General features: G+C 37.6%; 1 protein-coding gene across 2 annotated transcripts in view; it reads right to left on the bottom strand.

Annotated features, from left to right (window-relative positions):
- kcnn2 (potassium calcium-activated channel subfamily N member 2) overlaps positions 1-8,557 on the bottom strand; it is a 36,004-nt gene extending 27,447 nt beyond the window's left edge. For both annotated transcript variants that reach the window (XM_008424084.2, XM_008424085.2), the window contains exons 1-2: positions 7,591-8,557; positions 7,154-7,249 (exon numbers count right to left, since the gene is read on the bottom strand). In XM_008424084.2, coding sequence (XP_008422306.1) covers positions 7,154-7,249; positions 7,591-8,403 — 909 coding nt within the window. In that variant the 5' untranslated portion in view covers positions 8,404-8,557. The remainder of the gene's footprint in view (positions 1-7,153; positions 7,250-7,590) is intronic.
- Positions 8,558-19,753: the final 11,196 nt, after the last annotated feature.

Below are 19,753 nucleotides of genomic sequence, written 5' to 3'. Positions count from 1 at the left end.
TATATATATATATAGACTTATAGTGAACGGCTTATAGTGAGGCTCGCTCTATAGTCCAGAAAATACGGTATCTTTTTCCCTTCTTACGATGGGATAAATGTCTTTTAGCAAATTGAACCTCAAAGAAATGTGTGTTTTGTTTCAGTCATCAACAAAGTTTTTTCATAGTTTTGGGCTAATTTTGGACAACTTCTCTTGGCAGAATTAGGATGGATAATTAAACACAGATTGGTTGGTTTCCTAGCACGGACTGAAATTCTAAAAATGTTTCATAGAGTAAAGGGTAGTAATGTTATCCAGCTTTATCCATTTGGACGTGTTTTGGATCCAAGTTTCAAACATCTGACACAAACTGTCCCCAGATTAAAGGAGGATTTGTGAGGACATCCTGAAACAACCCAGGAACCTCCAAGACTGAAGCCTACCATGAACTGTGTGTGTCGGGGATTGGGCGGATGCTGACTTCAGCATATATGTAACACTGTCAAACGAGGAAAAAACAACTATTTGACAGGAATAACACTGAGAAGTGTCAATGTGAGACTTTCAAACCTGTAACCGTTGAGAATAATGGTGTTGCCCTGTTTATTGGTGATTTTAAGAAAGTGGATTTAAGAGGATGAAATAAGACTACCTCTAAATTTTTCAATTTTATATACAATTACCAGCTAGCAGGTTGAAACATTTGAGTTTTCCAACCAGACATTGATGTCAAATCACTTAAAAGGTCCTCCATTTACTCAAAATCTGGAATAAAACTCTTAATTTATCTGTATTGACTAAATCTACCATAAAACTACATAAAAGCTACAAGTTTAGGTTTTTATTCCACCTTTTTAAACAGAGATTTTGCCACATTTCCCGTCCTGTGAAACTGGAGGCTGAAGGACATGAAAAGGAAACACACACACACACACACACATCAGCAAAGCTGTATACATGTGTGTCGTGATCAAGACTAATTTGGAATTAAGTCATCCGTGTACGCCCATCCTTATGTGAGTGTGTGTGCCAGCACATATGTTAGTCTGCAGGAAACGGGTATTGACAGAGTAGCAGGAGCCGCCACAAAAAGAGCCCGAGGCGAGGAAGGAAAGGAGCAGCTGGTGTGGTGGAAGTCACAGCGCAAACATGGTGAGCTGGATCTAAACAGCAAAAGGAACTGGATGATGGTTACATCCCAGTGGGGTTCGATGAATTGCGAGGCAGAACTTCCCATCATCTTTTACAATTACAAGACCCTGAGCCAAGAAGCTCAGGGTCTTCATCATCATCAAGACATGATGATGCTTCCTGATTTATCTCCAGAGTACAGTTATCGAGAATTTGTGGTGAAAACCGAGTTGCAGTAATCGACTCTGTGGCAAACAATTGGGGCGAAGTTCTTTTTTAGGTCAGTACATGAAAAACTACTCTCTTTGTGAAAGGAGAGCTATCTGGTGTGAAACATGCTTTGGTTCTTGATGTGACTGTCGGAGGAGCTCGGATCAAAGAGGTTTGAACAGCCTTCCTGTGGGGTAAATATGCATCGGCTGACAATAAATGCAGCTTGAAACGAGCTGGTTCTGGAGCTAAAATGAGCGTTTCAGCGTTCCTGAGATAGCAGGGGGGGAAAGGAGAGCCTCGGTGTCATTTTTATTCCTGAGAGAAAAACTGAATTATTCCATTTAGTTAATCAAATGTCTTTTTATAAAAAAGGATTAATGATTAGACGCACTGCCGAAACCAGATATTTACATTTGCTGTATAAAAAACAAAAACTATTTCAACTTTTCTTTTTTCCTCTCTGCTGAAAGAGAGAGATTTTCTTCAGGAAACGTCTTACAATAGTTTTCTCCTGACAGAACTGGAGTAACTAAGACGGTTTGTAGGTCATCTTGCTCACAGACGGCCCTACAGATCTGCTTTCGAATATTCTGTGGAGTAGAGATCAGGGTTTTGCGACGGCCACGTGATGTCCATAAGGGTCATCGTCCACTAGGAGGACCCACTTCAGTAATTACACTTAATGATCTTTCCTCATGATGACATCTGTCAACCAGGCAACATGAAGCCACAACGCTGTTCTTCACAGGTGGAATGGTGTCCTGAGACTTACAAGCATTCCTCTTTTTCCTCCAGGTTTGATTCTCATTATGGAAACAGACTACAAATTAGTTTCATCAAATCACAGCACACGTCTTTAAATATATCCAGTTTAATCTGGATTGCACATGTAAGGTCTTCCTCTAAAAGAGGCCTTTCAGTCCATGTTTGTGCAGGACTTGCTTCATTAGTAATGTGACTCTTACTGGCTTCAGATTTTTTGCCTTTTTTGGTAGGAAATTGCACCCAACCATCGACTACACTTTTCCTTGCTTGATGTCATCTGGTTGTTCATCAAAATGTTTGAATGCATAATAATTTAAATGTGCAGAAGCTAAAAATCCACCTGTTTAGAGTTGCCTTTGATTCATGGTAACTGGAACATCTGTCGTTATATTCAACGTTTGATGATTTTTGATGAAATGTAACGTATATTGCTGTTTCATAATTGGTGACTATACAATGTTTTATGGTGTAAAGCGATTTGAACTGCCTTGTTGCTGAAATGTGCTGCACAAATAAACTTGACCTGACTTTTATTATTCTGGCATTTAGCAACTGAAAATAATGTTGGTAATCCTGAAGCAGAAAAGCCAGAGAGTAAAAACATTAGTTTCCTTTATATAGTGCAAGAAAAATATCAAGTTTCAACTATAAATGGAATAATAACAACATAATTGCTATAAGTTTCATTGATCCATTCATTGTTTTCTGCTGTTCTGAGAATCAGTTGCAGAGGGAACGTGTCCATAGGGAAACCCAGACGTCCCTCTTAAAAGCAACGCTTTTCATTTTATTCTAGGAATCTCCTGAGATTCTGAAGCCATAAAGTATGTGAAGTCCCTTCAGCGAGTTCTAGGTCTTTCCCATTATCACCTTTAAATGGGATTTGAATGGAAATCCTCCAAAAAAGAGTCATTAACAGGCTGCCTGATCAGATGCCTGGACCACATCGGCTGGCTCCTTTTGATGCAGAGGAGGACCAGCAGCTTAAACACAAGCTGGTGGAGATCAACACCCTACCAAAAGAGGATGCTGATTCTGCATATTCTGTTCTTTCAGAAATGATTGTGACAAGTCACAAAGATCCGTTCTGCTCGAAAAAGACTGACCGGACAACCTGAATGGTAGTAATCCTTTTTTTTTTTTTTTTTAAGTTGAGAACCATTTCTTTACTTGACTTGCGTATAAACTTTTGCAGCACTCCACAATAATCATGGCCAGATTTGCAGCACTCCACAATAATCATGGCCAGACGATGCTAGCAGAGCCACATCTTCTGAAAACAAGAAATTTACAGATGTTTCCATGTCAGGCTAAACTAGGCCTTGAGAGCCGGACTATGAAAATTACAGAAAGCATCAGAGACAAGAGAGATCCCTGGAGTCCAACCTGCACTGGGAACAAGCTTGAGATTGTGCTGAAAATATGGTTACAGATTTTGCTTTGGTTTTACAAGATATGCTCTACTAGCACCTTTCCAATAAATCCCTCTAAGGACTTCTCAGGATCCAACAAAACCACATGCCAACTGGAGGACCAAAAGCATCAATATTCCTCTTAAATCTGAGGTTCAAATGCAAAACTATCACAATATTTTCTCAAATCTTAATATATTTCTGGATGTAGTAACTCACAACACATCTAAGTTAAATGTGCACAGCCTAAAAGAAGTAAAAATAAATTGTAAAGTTCTACACAAGACAAATTTTCCTTCTAATTTCTAGTTGGACCTGCCTGCAGGGAAAATGAAACGCCAAGGTAGTGAGACGAAATGTGGAAGTGATGTCGGTGCTTTGCTGTCATACTTTATGAAGAAAGATTCACAGTTGAAAGCAGTGCCACAACGCAATGTTTGAGCCTCCTGTGGGATTTGCGAGTACTAAATTTACCAACGAGGCCGATGCATTCAACTGATAATGTGACTTTAGATCAAAAGAAAGGAAGAAAGCTAACCTTTTTCATCCAAGCAAAAGAGAGAAAAGTGCGAGACGTCTATAAATATCGCAGGGAAGCGTAAACCGGACAGAAACCTGCAGGATCAGCGTATACCTTTTGTGGCGTTTCACAATATACAGTTTTGTTTATGCATAAGACGAAGCATTAGCATGATTAAATATGACGCTGTTTGCGGAACCGCTTACGTCGCATTTCCTTTCAAGTGAAGTTTTCCTTTTGATTTAATCAAAAAAAAAAAGCATGCTTCAGATATATGAAACCTTTCAAGCAGCACGCATCCGCTCTGCAGAAAATAACACAATTAATTATAGGCATGAACTCAATGAAGACAGGAAGACAGAGTGCAACACTGTTCCAAGGCAATGTTAGAAAAGACTTATGTTGGAGCATCTCATGTGAGGATTTTTTTTTTTTTTACATTTTACACGGGGACAGTGGCTCAGGAGACTTGTAACCAGTGGGTTGCTGGTTCAAATCCCTGCTCCGTCCATATATTTACATGCAGGTGGTAACAGCCTGGCTTCTGTCAGTCTGAGGCAGTGGCTCCACTCTAGCTACTGTATGAACGACAGATCTTGGTGTAAAGTACTTATGAGATCTTGGATTTGATGAAAAAAAAAAAAAAAGTAAAATTCAAGTAGATGCTGTTTACCATTTATATGTAAAAAGAAAAACTTTCACCATCGTTAGGCAGGTTTAATGATTGAATGATGATTCAATAAAAAATTGAATAAAAAATTCAATCATCTAATTTTCATGAGCGTTTTGAAATCTGATCTGTTTCAAAATGTCAAAAAAGTTGGAAATATTTGCACAAAATCATTGAAACTCTAAAATTAACACTTGATTTTTTTGAGAAATCATTTGCTTTATTATAGATTGAGAATCTTGATTAAAATTTGAAAAACAAAATCAACAAAAAACCCCACAACTAATCATATTTGAAAACATTGTTTTAATTAAATAACTAATCAGAGCAAATTAAAACTTTAGTCGTACTGATTTCTGCTTCATAGGAACAATTTTGTTAGTATTTATTCTGAATAAGTTATTTGCTGCTAGATGTTTGAGAAAATATATTTGTAGTTAGGTTGATTAAAATCTTCTAAAATTTTCAGATTGTAAGCATTGTAAATAAAACAAAAATCTGAGATAGAGAGGAATTTCATGCAATAAGTTTTTGTCAAAAACTCCTACAGTCTTCAGACAATATTGGACATCTTTAGGTACAACAAGTCTACCAGTAGTTTGGTCAACACCTTGTTTTTCACATGTCAGAGACTTCTTGGCCCAGTGGACCAGCGTTATACTTCTGGTCTTAAGGTACAGTTGGCGAACCAGAGTCCACTTCAAATGTGCAACATCTGCACTTTCTGCAGCCTCAGACCAAAAAAGTTTGCTGAGAGCTTAAACTCCAGTCATGTTTAGATCATGTTCATGTTGCAGCAAATGTGACTATAAGATTTAGTAACTATACCGCAGTAGTAGTTTTATCACCTGTAATTATGAGTTATTAAGGGAAGGATATTTATTATACTAATTCACTTTGTGATTTAGTGCTCTGAATTTGCTGTTTTCTTTAGTAATTATTATTCAACATCAATATTAGGGGTGTAACCTTACATCCTGCACACCAGAAAAGATGATGCAAGATTTTAACAATGTTGAAAAAAATTTAAATCTATTTTTATTGTTTTTACAAGTACAGTAAAGGTTTGACATATTAAATAAATGGATAGACAGTCTGCCATAACCTTGCAATGTCAGTAATGACTTCTTTATATTGTTTTTTTTTTTTTTTTTAAATAAAACACAGCTTTTAAAATCTCTGATGTGCATTCACTCTAATTCAGACTGGTAAATTCCAGTTTAAGCTAAGCAGTCTAAGCATTTGACATTTTGAATTAAAAATGACACGTGTCTTAAAAAGTCTAAGAATATATACACCTTACTTTTGCAAGAGATCTGAAGCTATAAATCAGGTTACTTCAGCAAAATTTGTGAACCACTGGTCATATTTTCTTACATTGGAGAACAAAAACAGTGGAGGCTCACTTCCTGTTAAGGGTTTAGCAACATGCCCTCAAAACTGAATCATGGTATTCTAAGAAAAGTCTGTGATAACAGCAATTATGAATAAATGAAGTTGCAAAGACCAACCACATTTAATAACTCAACACATTATTGGTGTTTAATCTTATACTTTAGTGGCAATAAAAGCGAAAAAAAGTACAAAAATGCAAAAGACATAACATAAACCCCACTGGGTGTTATTTGTCTTTGCCAAGTAACGTAAAAATGGGAGTGTCATTTCCTTAAATCTTTTCTATTTTCTGTCATTTTGTGACGGAAACAATCTCTGAAAAAGTTCAAAATTTAGCTGTAACATTTTGTAGGATACCATAGATTCTTAGCAGTCTGGGGTTTTGTATAAACACACTTTTATCTTACCAAAGAGGCTGGAGGCTAAAGGTGAACCCAGTGAGAAGGCTAGACCAAACAATGTCACTGCGTTCAAGCAGAGAAAGATGAGAAAATTATGTGTTTCCTCTACTGCTACGCGCATTAACATGTAAACGGTAAGAGTTGTTATTGTTGGTTTACGTTTTCTTCTGAGAATTAAAGGTGTGCTGGCAAGCTGAGAGAAAGAAACATTGCAGCCAAAATTTAGACCAAAGTAGGGACAGGACTTACTGTATGTGACACTCTGAGGACAGTAACTGTGTTGTCAGAATAAGGCATTTCTAAACATGTAAAACACATAGATCTGTATTGTATTAGCATTGATGGTGTGAATGTCACAATCCTTCTTCCCATCTCCCCACTGATATGAAAGCAAGCAATAAAAAACATGTTTTGGGTGAAAAAAAAAAAAAAAGACTGTCACCCCCTGATGGGATGATGCCCTGGGCAGTGACCACTATCACCCATATCAAAAACCACAACTGGAATTACACCTAGAAGTGCAGCACAACAGAGATCATACACCTCATCTCAGCATCATACACAGTGTTCAGAAGTTGATCTCTTTGCTAAAACAACAAAAAATATAAGTAAATTAAAATAAAAAGGCATATAGGAGAATGAAGAAAACGACTTAGGACATTACCTGTATCTCTCTCGCATGGTAAATGATAATCAGCCCCAGGAGAATGATTGTAGAAAGGCTTATCAGGCATTTTAGAGCTAATGAATACAGGGATTCCTGCAAAAGAGTGAAAACACGAAAGCCAAACAAGACTAAACATGATGACAATACATGCACAATTCATAAAAAAATATATAGTAAGTGATTTTTACACCATTGCAACTAGCCAGGACTTTGCAGTTTTTAAAAAAAAAAAATCATAATTATTAGGGTCCTCTTTCATGGTTGGGCAGCAGAGGGCCAATCGGCCTGTATGTGTTGGGACGCTGCACTACGCAGACTTTTCTTCCACTCTTTTGGAAGAAGTTGTTTAAAATATACGAGTTGCATCCACAGTGACAGAGCAGAGCAGTGACTAACTCGCCCAAGCGGGACGTGAAGTTTGAGTAAATACGCACCTTGCCATAGGCTCCCCATGAGAGTTCAGTCTCTATAACCATAACAACGATCCCAAACATCCCAAAGATTAAAGCATAGTCACTGAGACGCTTCCTTTTCTCAAACAAGGCCCGCCGGTGCCCCAGCTTCTCCCCAATGTTCTGGTTCTTCTTTTTCCCCGATTTGCCGCTGCTGTGGCCGCAGCCGGCCCCTCCGTCCCCCGATGCGTAAGGCATCAGCGTGGCTGAATTGTTCTCCGGTTTGGAAACTAGAGTGTCCGACGCATCTGCGGCGGAGATGGGCTGCAGAGGCTGGGACTCGGAATCGAACTCGTGTATGTTTCTGCGGGACGAGCTCAAGTTGCTCAGCGGCCGCATGACGCCGCCGTTGTATCTGCAGCTGCTCATGGCTATTTCATTGTAGGAGTTGCTGTCTTTGTGGCTGCTCCCCTGGCTGCCCCGCTGCCGATACTGCTGCTGCTGCTGCTGCTGATGTTGGTGGTGAGGATGATGATGTCTGGTTGAACTACCATGACTAGAAGGTGTGAAGTCGCAGGCGGTGCTGTGCTGGCAGCCCTGCCTCGAAGACGTCTCGGAAGGTGTCCTCAAAGTTCCCACAGTGGTCGGCGACGTCCCGCGAAAGACGAGGCTTTTTCTCGCATCACAGGTGGTGCAGCTATTGCAGGTGCAGCATTGGTCGTGCTGCCTGCCGATGCGCTGCTGCTGCTGCTGCTGCTGCTCCGGTCCGCAGTAATAGTGCTGGTACTTACAGTGTTGGAGCTGCTGCTGCTGCTCTGGGAAGAAGTCGTTGTGCAGCTGGAAGGGGGTTTCCATGTCAGTGCTGCCGATCACAGCAGCGGTCAGGCGCCACAGAGCACCCGACAAAGGGCGTTATGGTCCTCCTCACAGGAGGACGGAGCCGCTGCATGAGCAGATCCATTTCGGCTCCGGTAGAATGTGAGAGATGGACCTCCGATTGGGAAGTGGGAGGAAGGGGGAAACCAAAACAACTGTTTCGACGTCACAAAGAAGGTTGGAACGTGAAGTTCTGCCTGATATTATCGATATCAGTACAAACTATCAGTGCAGATCGATTTAACAAGACAATTGCGCCACGAAAAGGGTTAAAATTTTCGGCTTCTTCAGTTTCATTCAAATTGTTTTTAAATATACTATTGCATTTATTTTAATTAATAAAAACCTATTTTATTATTATTATTATTATTATTATTATTATTATTATTATTATTATTATTATTATTATTATTATTATTATTATTATTCGTAGTAGTCATTATTCTCAGTATTAAATATTCTTCCACCCAAATATCTCTTCATAGCCACACACAAGCTAAGCCTTCCTTTACGTCCTCTGTACATTTATGATTTATTTGCTTTAAATCAGGGCTTCCTTCCCCAGTCTTGGAGAGCTATTATCCTGCAACTCTTAGATGCATCCCTTCGCTTCGCCAACACGCCAGAACTAAAAGACTGAAATTCATCAGTAGTCGTTCAACTCTGCAGAAGTCAGGTGAAAAAGCATTCATTTGATTCAGCCGGAGAGGTGATGGGTGGCAGGATAGCAGCTCTGGACTTGGATAGGACTGAACTTGGACAATCTTGCTTTAAATACAGCAAACACACTGAATACGGATACAAGATTATTCATATCCAATTAACGTTTTCATGTCTTCTAAAGCACTAACACACATATCTGTATTTAATTAAGATTTAAGTCATGAAGTTGATGCAGGGAAAAAAAGATACATGTTTTGAACATCTTTTACAAAAAAAATAAATACAAATATGTGCACTATGCAGTAGTTAGCCCCAGTTTAGTCTGATGTCATTAAACAGGTTAACAAGTTTGTTAGTCGAATCCCATGTTGCTTTTGCGTGTCCTGTCCTGGCTTAAGCAAAGAAGATGTTGGATCTGTCTGGCTCACTATTCTGTAAAAAAAAAGAAAAAGAAGAAGAAGCAAAATAAATAAATAAATAAATAAATAAATAAATAAACAAAATAATGAAAGTTTCTGCATGTAAAGGCGGTGGGAACAAAACTCAAATGATTTGCTGCCGCACCTGCAGTAAAATGTAATTTTAAAGAGTAATGTTTCATGAAGGGTGCATACTTGGTGGTGTCAGCATCATGCTGTGGAAATCCTGATGAAAAGATGGAGAGAACCAAATACGGAGCAGTCCTTGAAGACAAGGAGTGTTTTTGCATCAAAGTGGACTAGAATGGTCCAGATGAAATCCGGATTTAAATCCAGTTGATCATATGTGGAAAGGAGTTCATGTGATTCTTTATCCAATCCAGCTGAATTTGAGCTATTTGGCAAAGAGAGACAGACAAAAAGATACACAGATGGAATAAAATATTTGCATTTGCAGACGATGATGGCTCCTTTTGCTAATACTTCACAATTATGTACAATAAAGTGTTAATCTATTACAGAGTCTCAATAAAACACACTGAAGATGGTGGAATAAGCATCAAAAAAATATGAAATACTAGAAATCGTTTCATTGCACATATCTCTTGTACCTTAAAACTATGATTTCATTCTGCTCACAGGGCGCTGTGACAGGGTTGGCCCGTATGGAGCCCATATGACCAGAGTTTGTGTTCAGCCAGAGACTGATGGGACCACTGGTGGCTGTGTTATTATGGAGCAGGAGAGTTATATCCCCCCTAGGAATTACAGCCAACTACCCGCGATTGAGGAGCTGGTGAGACATAAAAAAAAAAAAAGCCCGAACTCAAATCATCCACGCCTCTTGAATTTACAGCAGCAACAAATTAGGTATCAGAGCCTGTATGCTGAAGAAATGTTTTCTGCATTTCAAGGGGCTTCCGTTTTTGTTTTTTGTTTTTCCCCCTTTAACGGGGCTTTCATTGTTTCAGTTGTAGTCCAATCATTCACTAACAGTCATAGGTGGAAACAAAAATAATGACTATACATCTGCAGAAAAAAAAAAAGAGTGTGAAAATGCAACCATGCCGTCATTTGTTACATTCGGAAAGAGGAAAGTGGGAGCTGTCAGCGGTGCCAAAAAACAGCCAATCAAAGAAGTAACTTTCAGCACGGCGGACAGCTCCACTCGCTCATTGATCGCAAGCAGCCCCTCAATAAAACAACCTCCCTGCACAGGATCGCAATGCGCACTTACTCCTGATTGGCGGGGGACGAACACCACGTGACACCCCCCACCTTCCGGAAGCTGAAGCTCGCCTCTTTTTTCTATGTGGAGTGAAAATGAATGAAACAGACAACAGACTTCATTATCTATCTATCTATCTATCTATCTATCTATCTATCTATCTATCTATCTATCTATCTATCTATCTATCTATCTATCTATCTATCTATCTATCTATNTCTATCTATCTATCTATCTATCTATCTATCTATCTATCTATCTATCTATCTATCTATCTATCTATCTATCTATCTATCTATCTATCTATCTATCTTTTAGTGCAGTTTTCCTACTATCAGTTCTGTGAGGTTCGTTATTTCTCCCTCTAGTGGTGGAACCTACAGAAAAACGAATAAATCATTACACAAAGCGCTGTACAAAGAAAAAACATATAAGGGTTTAGATGTTTAATCAATGTAACATTTGTCCTTTCTAACAATTAAAATTACACCACTGACTGTGGGAGACTTGTTCAAGAGCCATAACTTATTGCTTGCACTGGTGAATTTTGAATGAACAATGAATTTCAGCATAATAATACTTTGTGTACAGCACAAAGGAAAGGATATACAAATAGAAAATGAAAACTCTACTATAAAACTACAAATATTTTCCCTCTAATGATAAAAACCTTGTTTTTTTCCTTTTGGTTGTTTAAGTTTTTTTTCTTTCCTTGCTATTTTTCTGTACTGATTTGAGCCACGTCTTAACATTCCTTTTAGTAGAGGCTTTAAAAGCAGTTTAAAAAGACTGCTTAGTTTTCTTAACAGCTAACACATTTCCCCTCAAAATTTAACCTAATGCAAGGTGGTAAAGAAATCATTTCAGCACACTTACTAAAATCTGAGAAAAATGTATTTAAATGTTTTTGGTTAATCAGCGTGACACTTTTGGATGCTATGATTCGAACAAGAAGTTCAAGGTATTTTAATAATCTTGACAGTAAATACTTTGCTTGTACGCGTTGATATACAAATGTAAAAGATTGTAAAAGTGTAAAGCAGTTTTGAGAATTACATTTCTTTATTGAGAAATGCACCAAAGCAATCAATCAAAACTGAAAATATGTACATGGTATTTATTCATGTAATGGATCACTGGTGTTTGAAAGATACTTTGAATGATACATTATTCTGTTTCTTTTTTAATGAATCTATATATGAATAATTTCACTTCTGGATTTAGTTTGTCATCGATTTTAAATAACTCCATTTGAATCAAGTATTCTGTGCTAAAAAACTAAAGGGATGGTTGGTTAATGTTATTAAAAGTTGTTTTTATTATTTATCAAATTCTCCAATATTGACTTATCAGAAGTAAAAAGAAAATACACAAATAACACCGCTACAGGGGAACATTTTTCTGAATGAAGATTCAAAAGTAATCTAAATTTATTAAAAATTCAAATGTAACTCTCACTTGTCTCTCGGGAGCTTATAGGAAGAAGCTTGAGGCTTGAGAGTTGAGTTTTACGCTCAGCCTCTCCTGGTCCTTTTAAGTGTTTGTTTGCTCCCAATGTTAAATTTGGAACCAGGTGATCTGCTTGAAGAAAGTCACTGAGGGATGCTGAACACATTCCAGGTGTGGAGGAAAATCGAATCAAAAATCTCACGGGAACGTCAGACAAAAATGAGATGAGTGCGGGAAGGTGCACGATGCAAACAAAAGCCTTTATCATAATAGAGTCTGACACTGTGATCCGTCCTCTTATTGAGTTTGTCAGGCAATAATTCTTGCTGGTTCAGGTCCTCTTCGGTGTCTCCTGACTGAGTCCGATATCGGCTAACTCAGGATCTGTCTCAAGGGCTGAATCAACCAATCAGAAATTGACTTTGGAAAATTGGAATAATGTATTTATTGTTTGTTTTTTTTCTGATGAGATTAGAGAGATGAGTTTTAACAGCAATCACTGAATACAGAGTTTATTTTTGTCATTGAAGGTTTGAACCATCAACAAATACTTTAAGCTAAACAGACATTGTTTGAAACACTTTTCCAGCGTCTAGTGCAATGGATCTGAGGTCATAAAAACATAAATGTTTTTTGAAGATTTGGGGTGATGCCATTTGCAGGTAAGCGTACTTAGCTCTAGCTACGTTTGAAGAGCCTTAGTAAAAGCAGTTAAATGTCTGTGTAAAGTCAGTTTTGATGTTTTCTTTACGTAAGTGACCCAAAATTGGAAAAATTATCATCTTGTCATTTTTTCATGGCCTTTTTCACTTCATCACTTAACTAGAATCATAAACCTAGAGTAGATGATCCTTTTTTCCTCAGAAATGGTTGGCATATCCAGAAACATCACACATTAGGTTTGACTGGTGCAGCTCTCTCTTTAACCATGTTATTTTATTTTATACGAATGCAAATACATTAAAAAGTCCGCAGCATTTTTTGCTTCTTTCCAAATGCAGCTATTATCTTATATGGTCCAAACCACAAACTCTGTTTTGATCATACTGACACACAGGCTAAAGATATTGATGAAGCAGCAAAAAGGAGCAGACTGCTTAGTCAACAGAAAGAGTAATTCAGAAGTGATTTCCTTTGGGTGATGGTGCAAGTCCATTTGGAGCAAGAACATCAAGACTCTTGACCTCAATAGATATCCGGGTGTTTTAATCCATCTACCGCAGTACATGTGAGGCACTCCCACACCTGGAAGATGCTTGATAAAAGATCCCTGACCTCTGATGCCTGTTTTATTTTAATGCACAGAGACTTTAAATCACTTCAGGGCTTCGTCTTCATCATCTGCAGGCCTCAGGTGGGATTAATGGCACAAAGTCTAAATGGTCATATCCCACTAAATGAAATATTTATTCAGCTGAGAAAATTCTCACATTTTTATTGGTGTAACAGACAAACAAGAAGAGGAATTAGGAGAAATTAGGAGGAAAGCTGCAGTGCTTGGGCTTTCATTCGTTCTGATAGAACAGCTCGCTTGCATCATTTGTCTAATGTTCACTTAGAGGAAAAGGTAATTGCAAATTTATGCAGCGTTGTTCTGATTCGGTGATGAAACATTTTCAGTCCTGATTGCCGTTCTCTCTTCGACAAAGGACAGACTCCATAAAGCGGGACGAGATTAGTCACCGACTTTCATAAATGTCATGAATAAATATAAAATGGAACCTGAAGTGGAATTTGCAGTAATTGTTCAGATCCCTGTATTCTTGTACAGGACATATTTTTTAGGCAATATAAAAAGCAGAATTTGTAAAAATGCCCTTTATTCCAATTTAGCTCCACACACTCTGATTTATGTTTGGTTTTTATTCCTGACTGCACACACTTTCTCAGTTTTTTATTTTGTTTATTGTAGTTATTGATTCAGTATAATTATTATTGAGGGATCAAATAAATCCTCACGCATCTTTAAATTAGTAACTGAATTATGGGGCAGATGTAGAAAAGATGTTTTAAGAATATTTTTGACAGATCAAGAAGCTGATTTAAACTTGTAATACTCATATACATAAGTGTTATTTGAAGGTGCCATCAAATATGTCGCAGAAGGATCCACCACAGATTCAACACATCTGAATCGAATAAGCAGGTAATCAGCAAGACTCTACAGAACCTGACTGCACTGCCAGCCGTTGCAGACTCCTGATGCTGAATAAATCACAGGAAAGTTGCATTAACAAAATCCAGTGAACTGCAAACCTAAGATTACTCAGTAACTGGAAGTAATACTCAATGCTTGTGTAGAGTGCCGCAGTAAATGTTATTTATTCTGCAAACAGCAGCTGTGCCTTGAGGTCAAAATTCGGTTCATGTGTCTGTACACTGAGTCTGACACCGCCAGCATGACTCAGATTAAGTGCTGCAGGCATCTAATTCATAGAGCTGCTTGAGCAAATTTTGTCAAGAAAGTAGCAATAAAATTGCACAATATAGAAATGTTGGATTGTACGAAATAATCTTTGTTGTTTGTGAATAAATTGTTTATTCCTCCGAAAGTTTATGTAGAAAATTTAAAAATCCATTTTGCTTTCTTTCTCGTTAGCTCGTGTTTGAAAGTTGTGAATTACGTTCATTTGAAATTTGTCAGAATGTTGTTTGACTGTTTGAAAGTTTTACAAACAAAGCTTTTGCTCATGTTTGTTCTTTTCATAAAGTTGCATAAAAATATGTAAAGCAATAACTTGTGTTATATGTGCAACCGAAAAATGTACAATTATACACACAGCAATAGTTTGCTGCCCTTTTAGCACATGCTAAGATTTGAATTACAGGAACACGTTAAGAATTAAATGATTAAGAACTCTGTTGAGAAGGAGACAATAAAACGATTAGAGCCACAAGAAGCAAAAATGTTAATAAAAATAACAAAAAAAAAACGTTTAAACATGAAAACTTGCAATTAATTACACCACTTGGACTGTTTTTCTGTGCATGTCTTTTCCCCAGTTGTTCTTAAAGTTACTCAAACATGACTTATTCAGCTGCAGGTCATATGGAGACAGGATACCTGACCTGTGTGAAAAGCTCACCCTTCTGCAGCAGTCTGCACCTGTTTCTGCTGCTGTTCCTCCTCTAGTGTCCCTGATACCTGAGTCAACAGAGCTTTCAGGCATGCCACATTGAGCAGAAGAGCTATTTACGCTAAGCAAAAGATTTAGAGGCAATCTAACTCTGAGTGCCACACTCAAGTACACGATGGCACGCCAAGCAAGATTTGACCCTCTGTTTCCCAGTTTATACCAGGAAGTGGGATGATAAATTGATGCTGAGCTGATCTGGTTGAAAATTTTTATTTTATTTTTATTTATTTTCTGTTTGAGAATGAGACGTTGGCTTGCATGCACTTGCAGCCTAATTGGCCTGTTGGTTTTTTATTTCATAAACAAGAGTGTTTTATAGCCGAATGACGCTCCGTGCAAATGCAAAACGAGAACAGGGATTTCTGATTGCGTTTTGAATTTTGACAGCACAAAAAAAAGAAGATTTATTGAAATACCTCACAAGAGGATTTTAGAAATATCTGAACACAGAGGCAGCATCAATTCCTGGAAAATTTCTTTACATAAGTTTGTTTTGTTTTGCTGCTGTGCCAGTCAGTCTGCTGTCACTTGCAATAAGGACTGATCTACAGTGACTGGCGTTTTCAGGACAACATTTCCCCCCCCCCTTTTTTTTATATATATATTGTTTTTGTGTTGGTGGGTTTATAAGGGTCATGTGGTTCTGTTTTACTGGAAGGCTTGAGACAAAATAACATGTTCAAATCCATACATCTTGCAGTCTGAGAGCTTAGGTTTGTGTTGTGTTGATAATACATTGTTTGAATTTAATGTGAGGAAATACCTATAATAATTAGAAGAAGTTATACGCCCCAAAAGGTCCCCTTCACTTTACACCAAGGAGAAGACACAGCATGTTTGTGTGGACGTGAACAGGTCCTTGTAAAGTGAACCCACGAGTCATTCATTATTCATCGTGATCAAGCATTGTGTGACTCTCCGTCTGCTTGGAAGGACCTTACAAATTTGACTTGACTCCTTGAGTGTCTGCTTCTGCTGCCAAGCCTTTCTCTAAAGACCCCAGCGTCAGCCCACATGAAACAACCGATGCTCGGTTATTTGTGCACAGAATCCTATGCGGAGAAAATCAGCCGCTGCACTGCTTATCTGTTTCTGATTAAACTCAGTGCAACAGATATAGAAAAAGTTAAATATGCATGGTATATTTAAAGACTTTAATAACCAGTCACAGCGAAATATAACAAACTGTTACATCATGCAAATGTTTTTCATGCATTCTTTGGATAAGAATACAAAGTGAAACATCAAATGGTAATTTAGAAAATATAAGCAGGGGTTTTATTCTGGATTGATCAGTCGGTTGCACATTTACATGTTTAGCATCAAATCATTTGCAAGCAGGAAAACATATTTTACAGCCTTTCTGAGTCTTGTGTAGTGAGGAACAAATACAGTCCAAACAATTTGTGATCTTGTGATTTACCTTCTACTATAATTAAGCGGAGGGATTGACAAGACAAGCTGTCTTTTAAAGATAAAGAGATGAAATGTGACATCACTCAGTGCTTTGCACTATTGATTTGGAGATTTGTCTCTAGGCCTCTGGAGCCAGAAATAATATGCAGAGAATTGAGTTCAGTGCAACAGTAAAGGACAAAGAAAAAAGTCTGGTTGTTAATGCATAAATCATCTGCTGGTTCTTTGGCTCTAAAATCTTACAAGTATAGGCAGCCCCACCAAAGACTGCTTTATTATTTATCTAAACCAATTAAAATATTAGCATTCCTCTTTTTTGCACGCTTAAGAAGGAGCAAGTCAAAGTATGTACTTAGATAATCCTGTCATATTAAATGATAATGGGTGCATTCTATTATTACTTTTTACAACTTAAAACCCATATTTTGTTTTCATATTGCAAAGCAGAAAAAGAACAAGAAAAAAAATCTATTTTTTGCCCTAATTGTTCCTTTTTAAAGAAATTGGCTGTTTTTCCTATTGTTAAGTGTACTTTTTGTTTCTTTTTTAAACAGATTTATGATTTTACTTTTAGTTTTTGCATTTGAAATGAATATAAATTCTCTATTTTTATATCCAAGCAAACTTAAAGTAAAAAAAAAAACAAGTAAAAACAATTAACTACCTGTTTTAACACTTAGTACCAGCAGCTTTTATCAGTGAGACTCTCCTTTGACATCCCTAAAGGTCAGAGCATATTTAGTGAGAATATAAAGATTTTAGAAGATATTTTGAAAAGTTCAACGCGCGCTCTCGGAAAGCCTTTAGAAAAAAAGAGGCCCACAGCATCACAAATCCTCCGCCATACAATATTTGTTTCTGTGGCGCAGCAGGAGATCAAGCCATCGGAAAATAAGACTCCACAAAAACCACTTTATTTCCTCACATAAAACCCAAGTAAACTACATCAAGCAATGCAAGATAAGTAACAACACTGTTCCAATTAAAGTCCCAGCCGCTTTTACGGTTGTGATTGGATTTTCTGTTCTGGCATTACTCCCAAACATCCAGCTGGGCACAGAAATGTTTAATGATCGTTATGGAGACTCGGCAACCTAAGAAGTCACTATTTGCTGCAGTTATCGATCAATAAAATTGAGAGATTTTTAGTTTGATTCCCCTTCTCCTCCCTGTGCCAGGCGGAGAACTAAACTCGGTTTTTAGTACCTTTTTCATCTAATTTAAACTTTTTATTTTCAGCTTTACTTATAAATACCAATTAAATTTTATCCCAAATCTTCAGCATGAAACCGAATCTATAACTAAACTAAAGCTTTAGCTTAGAATTCAACGGAAAAGACAAAAAAAATTTTTTTTTTTTGCTGATTAATTTGACATTTCACACAATTTCCTTACAGTCATTTCTTTTGCTTCGTTTGTTTACCCTTTTCCAAAATGTTCAAAATGAGTCTATGTGCAACATCATCTTTCCGTTTCACATTTATAATCAGCATCTGTTTCCCCAATTCTCCTGAAACAAAATGAAATGCGTCTCGTTAATTAATCTGCTGGTTTCAGTCCTTTAATTCCTTCTCTGACTAAAATATTCAGTTTGCTCACCCACATTTTCTTCTCTGCGTATAATCAGACGCCTGGAGCAGAAGGAGTGGATTGATGGAGACTGGCTGGTTTTTGCAGTTTCACTGGTGCGAGTTCATTTGGATCAAATTAATCTTTATTAATACCTCAAAACAGTTAACTGTGTACCTGAATGCAACAAATGTCTGTGCTTGCTAATGTGCTGAACTGCAACAAAACAAACAGGAAAAAACTCACAACATATGAATGTTTAGCAGCTGCCTCCATCTCACCAGATGTTGCCATCAGTCATAGAGAAACTTGGATGGAGAAACAATGAATCATATCTTATGTGTGGCTTTTTTTCTGCCTGGATATGAACAGGTTGAATGAGCAAAGCATCTGTTCATCATCAGATATCACCGGATCATTTGGTGGGAACTTTGGTGGCCAGATATTGACTGCTGCTCCACTTCAAAAACTAGAAATTATCCCGTAATTCTCTTTTTACATATCGCCTTGTGAGTATCTTCACATGCTTTTGAAATTGATCTTCTTATCACCTGAAGCTTCAGAAGTGTGACTGAATATTCGGCCCGACACAGAGGAGTTTTCTTTTTTCACCCTGAGTGTCTGTCATCAGGATCAGATTTGGGTGTTAAAATGTGAAAAGCAGCAGTTTGAATAAATCCGCAAAGAGCTCCGGGCTGCTATTCTTAATCTTCAAGCTCTGAAAAATACACTTTCTGTTCCCGCCACAGGGTAAAAGATGAGCAGCTCCAATTTACCACTCCCAGCAGAACTGCTTAACATGCTGGATCTCTTAAATAGTAAAGTATAAAGTCTGTTTTTTTCTTCTTTTCTCTCTCTGCCCATTTCTGGCCGTAACATGGTATCCTCAAAGCAACACCTCAGAATCTCTCTGTGCTCAGTCAGGAAACAGCTCATCACAAGATATTCCACAGCAGGACATGTTTAATTAAGTTTGTTAACTGGATGATGCTAAATTGGACCCTGAAATGTAGTTGAGACAGTTTGCAGATTAAACAAGTGTGATAGAAGTCAACTTTCACCGTTTTTGTTTTGAATTACCCATACAGCAGACATTTAAAATGTTTTGTCAGCTTTAAAAGATCTTAAATATTTCAAAGTAGATACTTTAGTGAATGAATATGTTTTACTAATGCCGGAGGGAAGTCAGGAAAATGTTGCGGTCTCCCTTAGATTTACTCCCAGACAATAAATAACCATACACCTTTTTAAAAGTCTTGCAGTAATAATTAACCAACTTTAGTTGCAAGAACACACACAGCTTCTTAAATCTTCTTACCAGCCTTGGTGGCCACAATTATGATGACTTGCAATGAGGCTTTTGCATCAATGGGTGCATTTGTGCTGACTGTACTTTTAAGAATGTGTTTAGTTAAGCCACACTGGAGCTTTTTTGGGAATGAACAGTC

Source organism: Poecilia reticulata, linkage group LG12 (genome assembly GCF_000633615.1).
Source record: "Poecilia reticulata strain Guanapo linkage group LG12, Guppy_female_1.0+MT, whole genome shotgun sequence".
Classification (NCBI taxonomy): Eukaryota; Metazoa; Chordata; class Actinopteri; order Cyprinodontiformes; family Poeciliidae; genus Poecilia; species Poecilia reticulata.
Note: the sequence above shows the minus strand (reverse complement) of the source record. Positions and strands in the feature narration are given on the sequence as shown.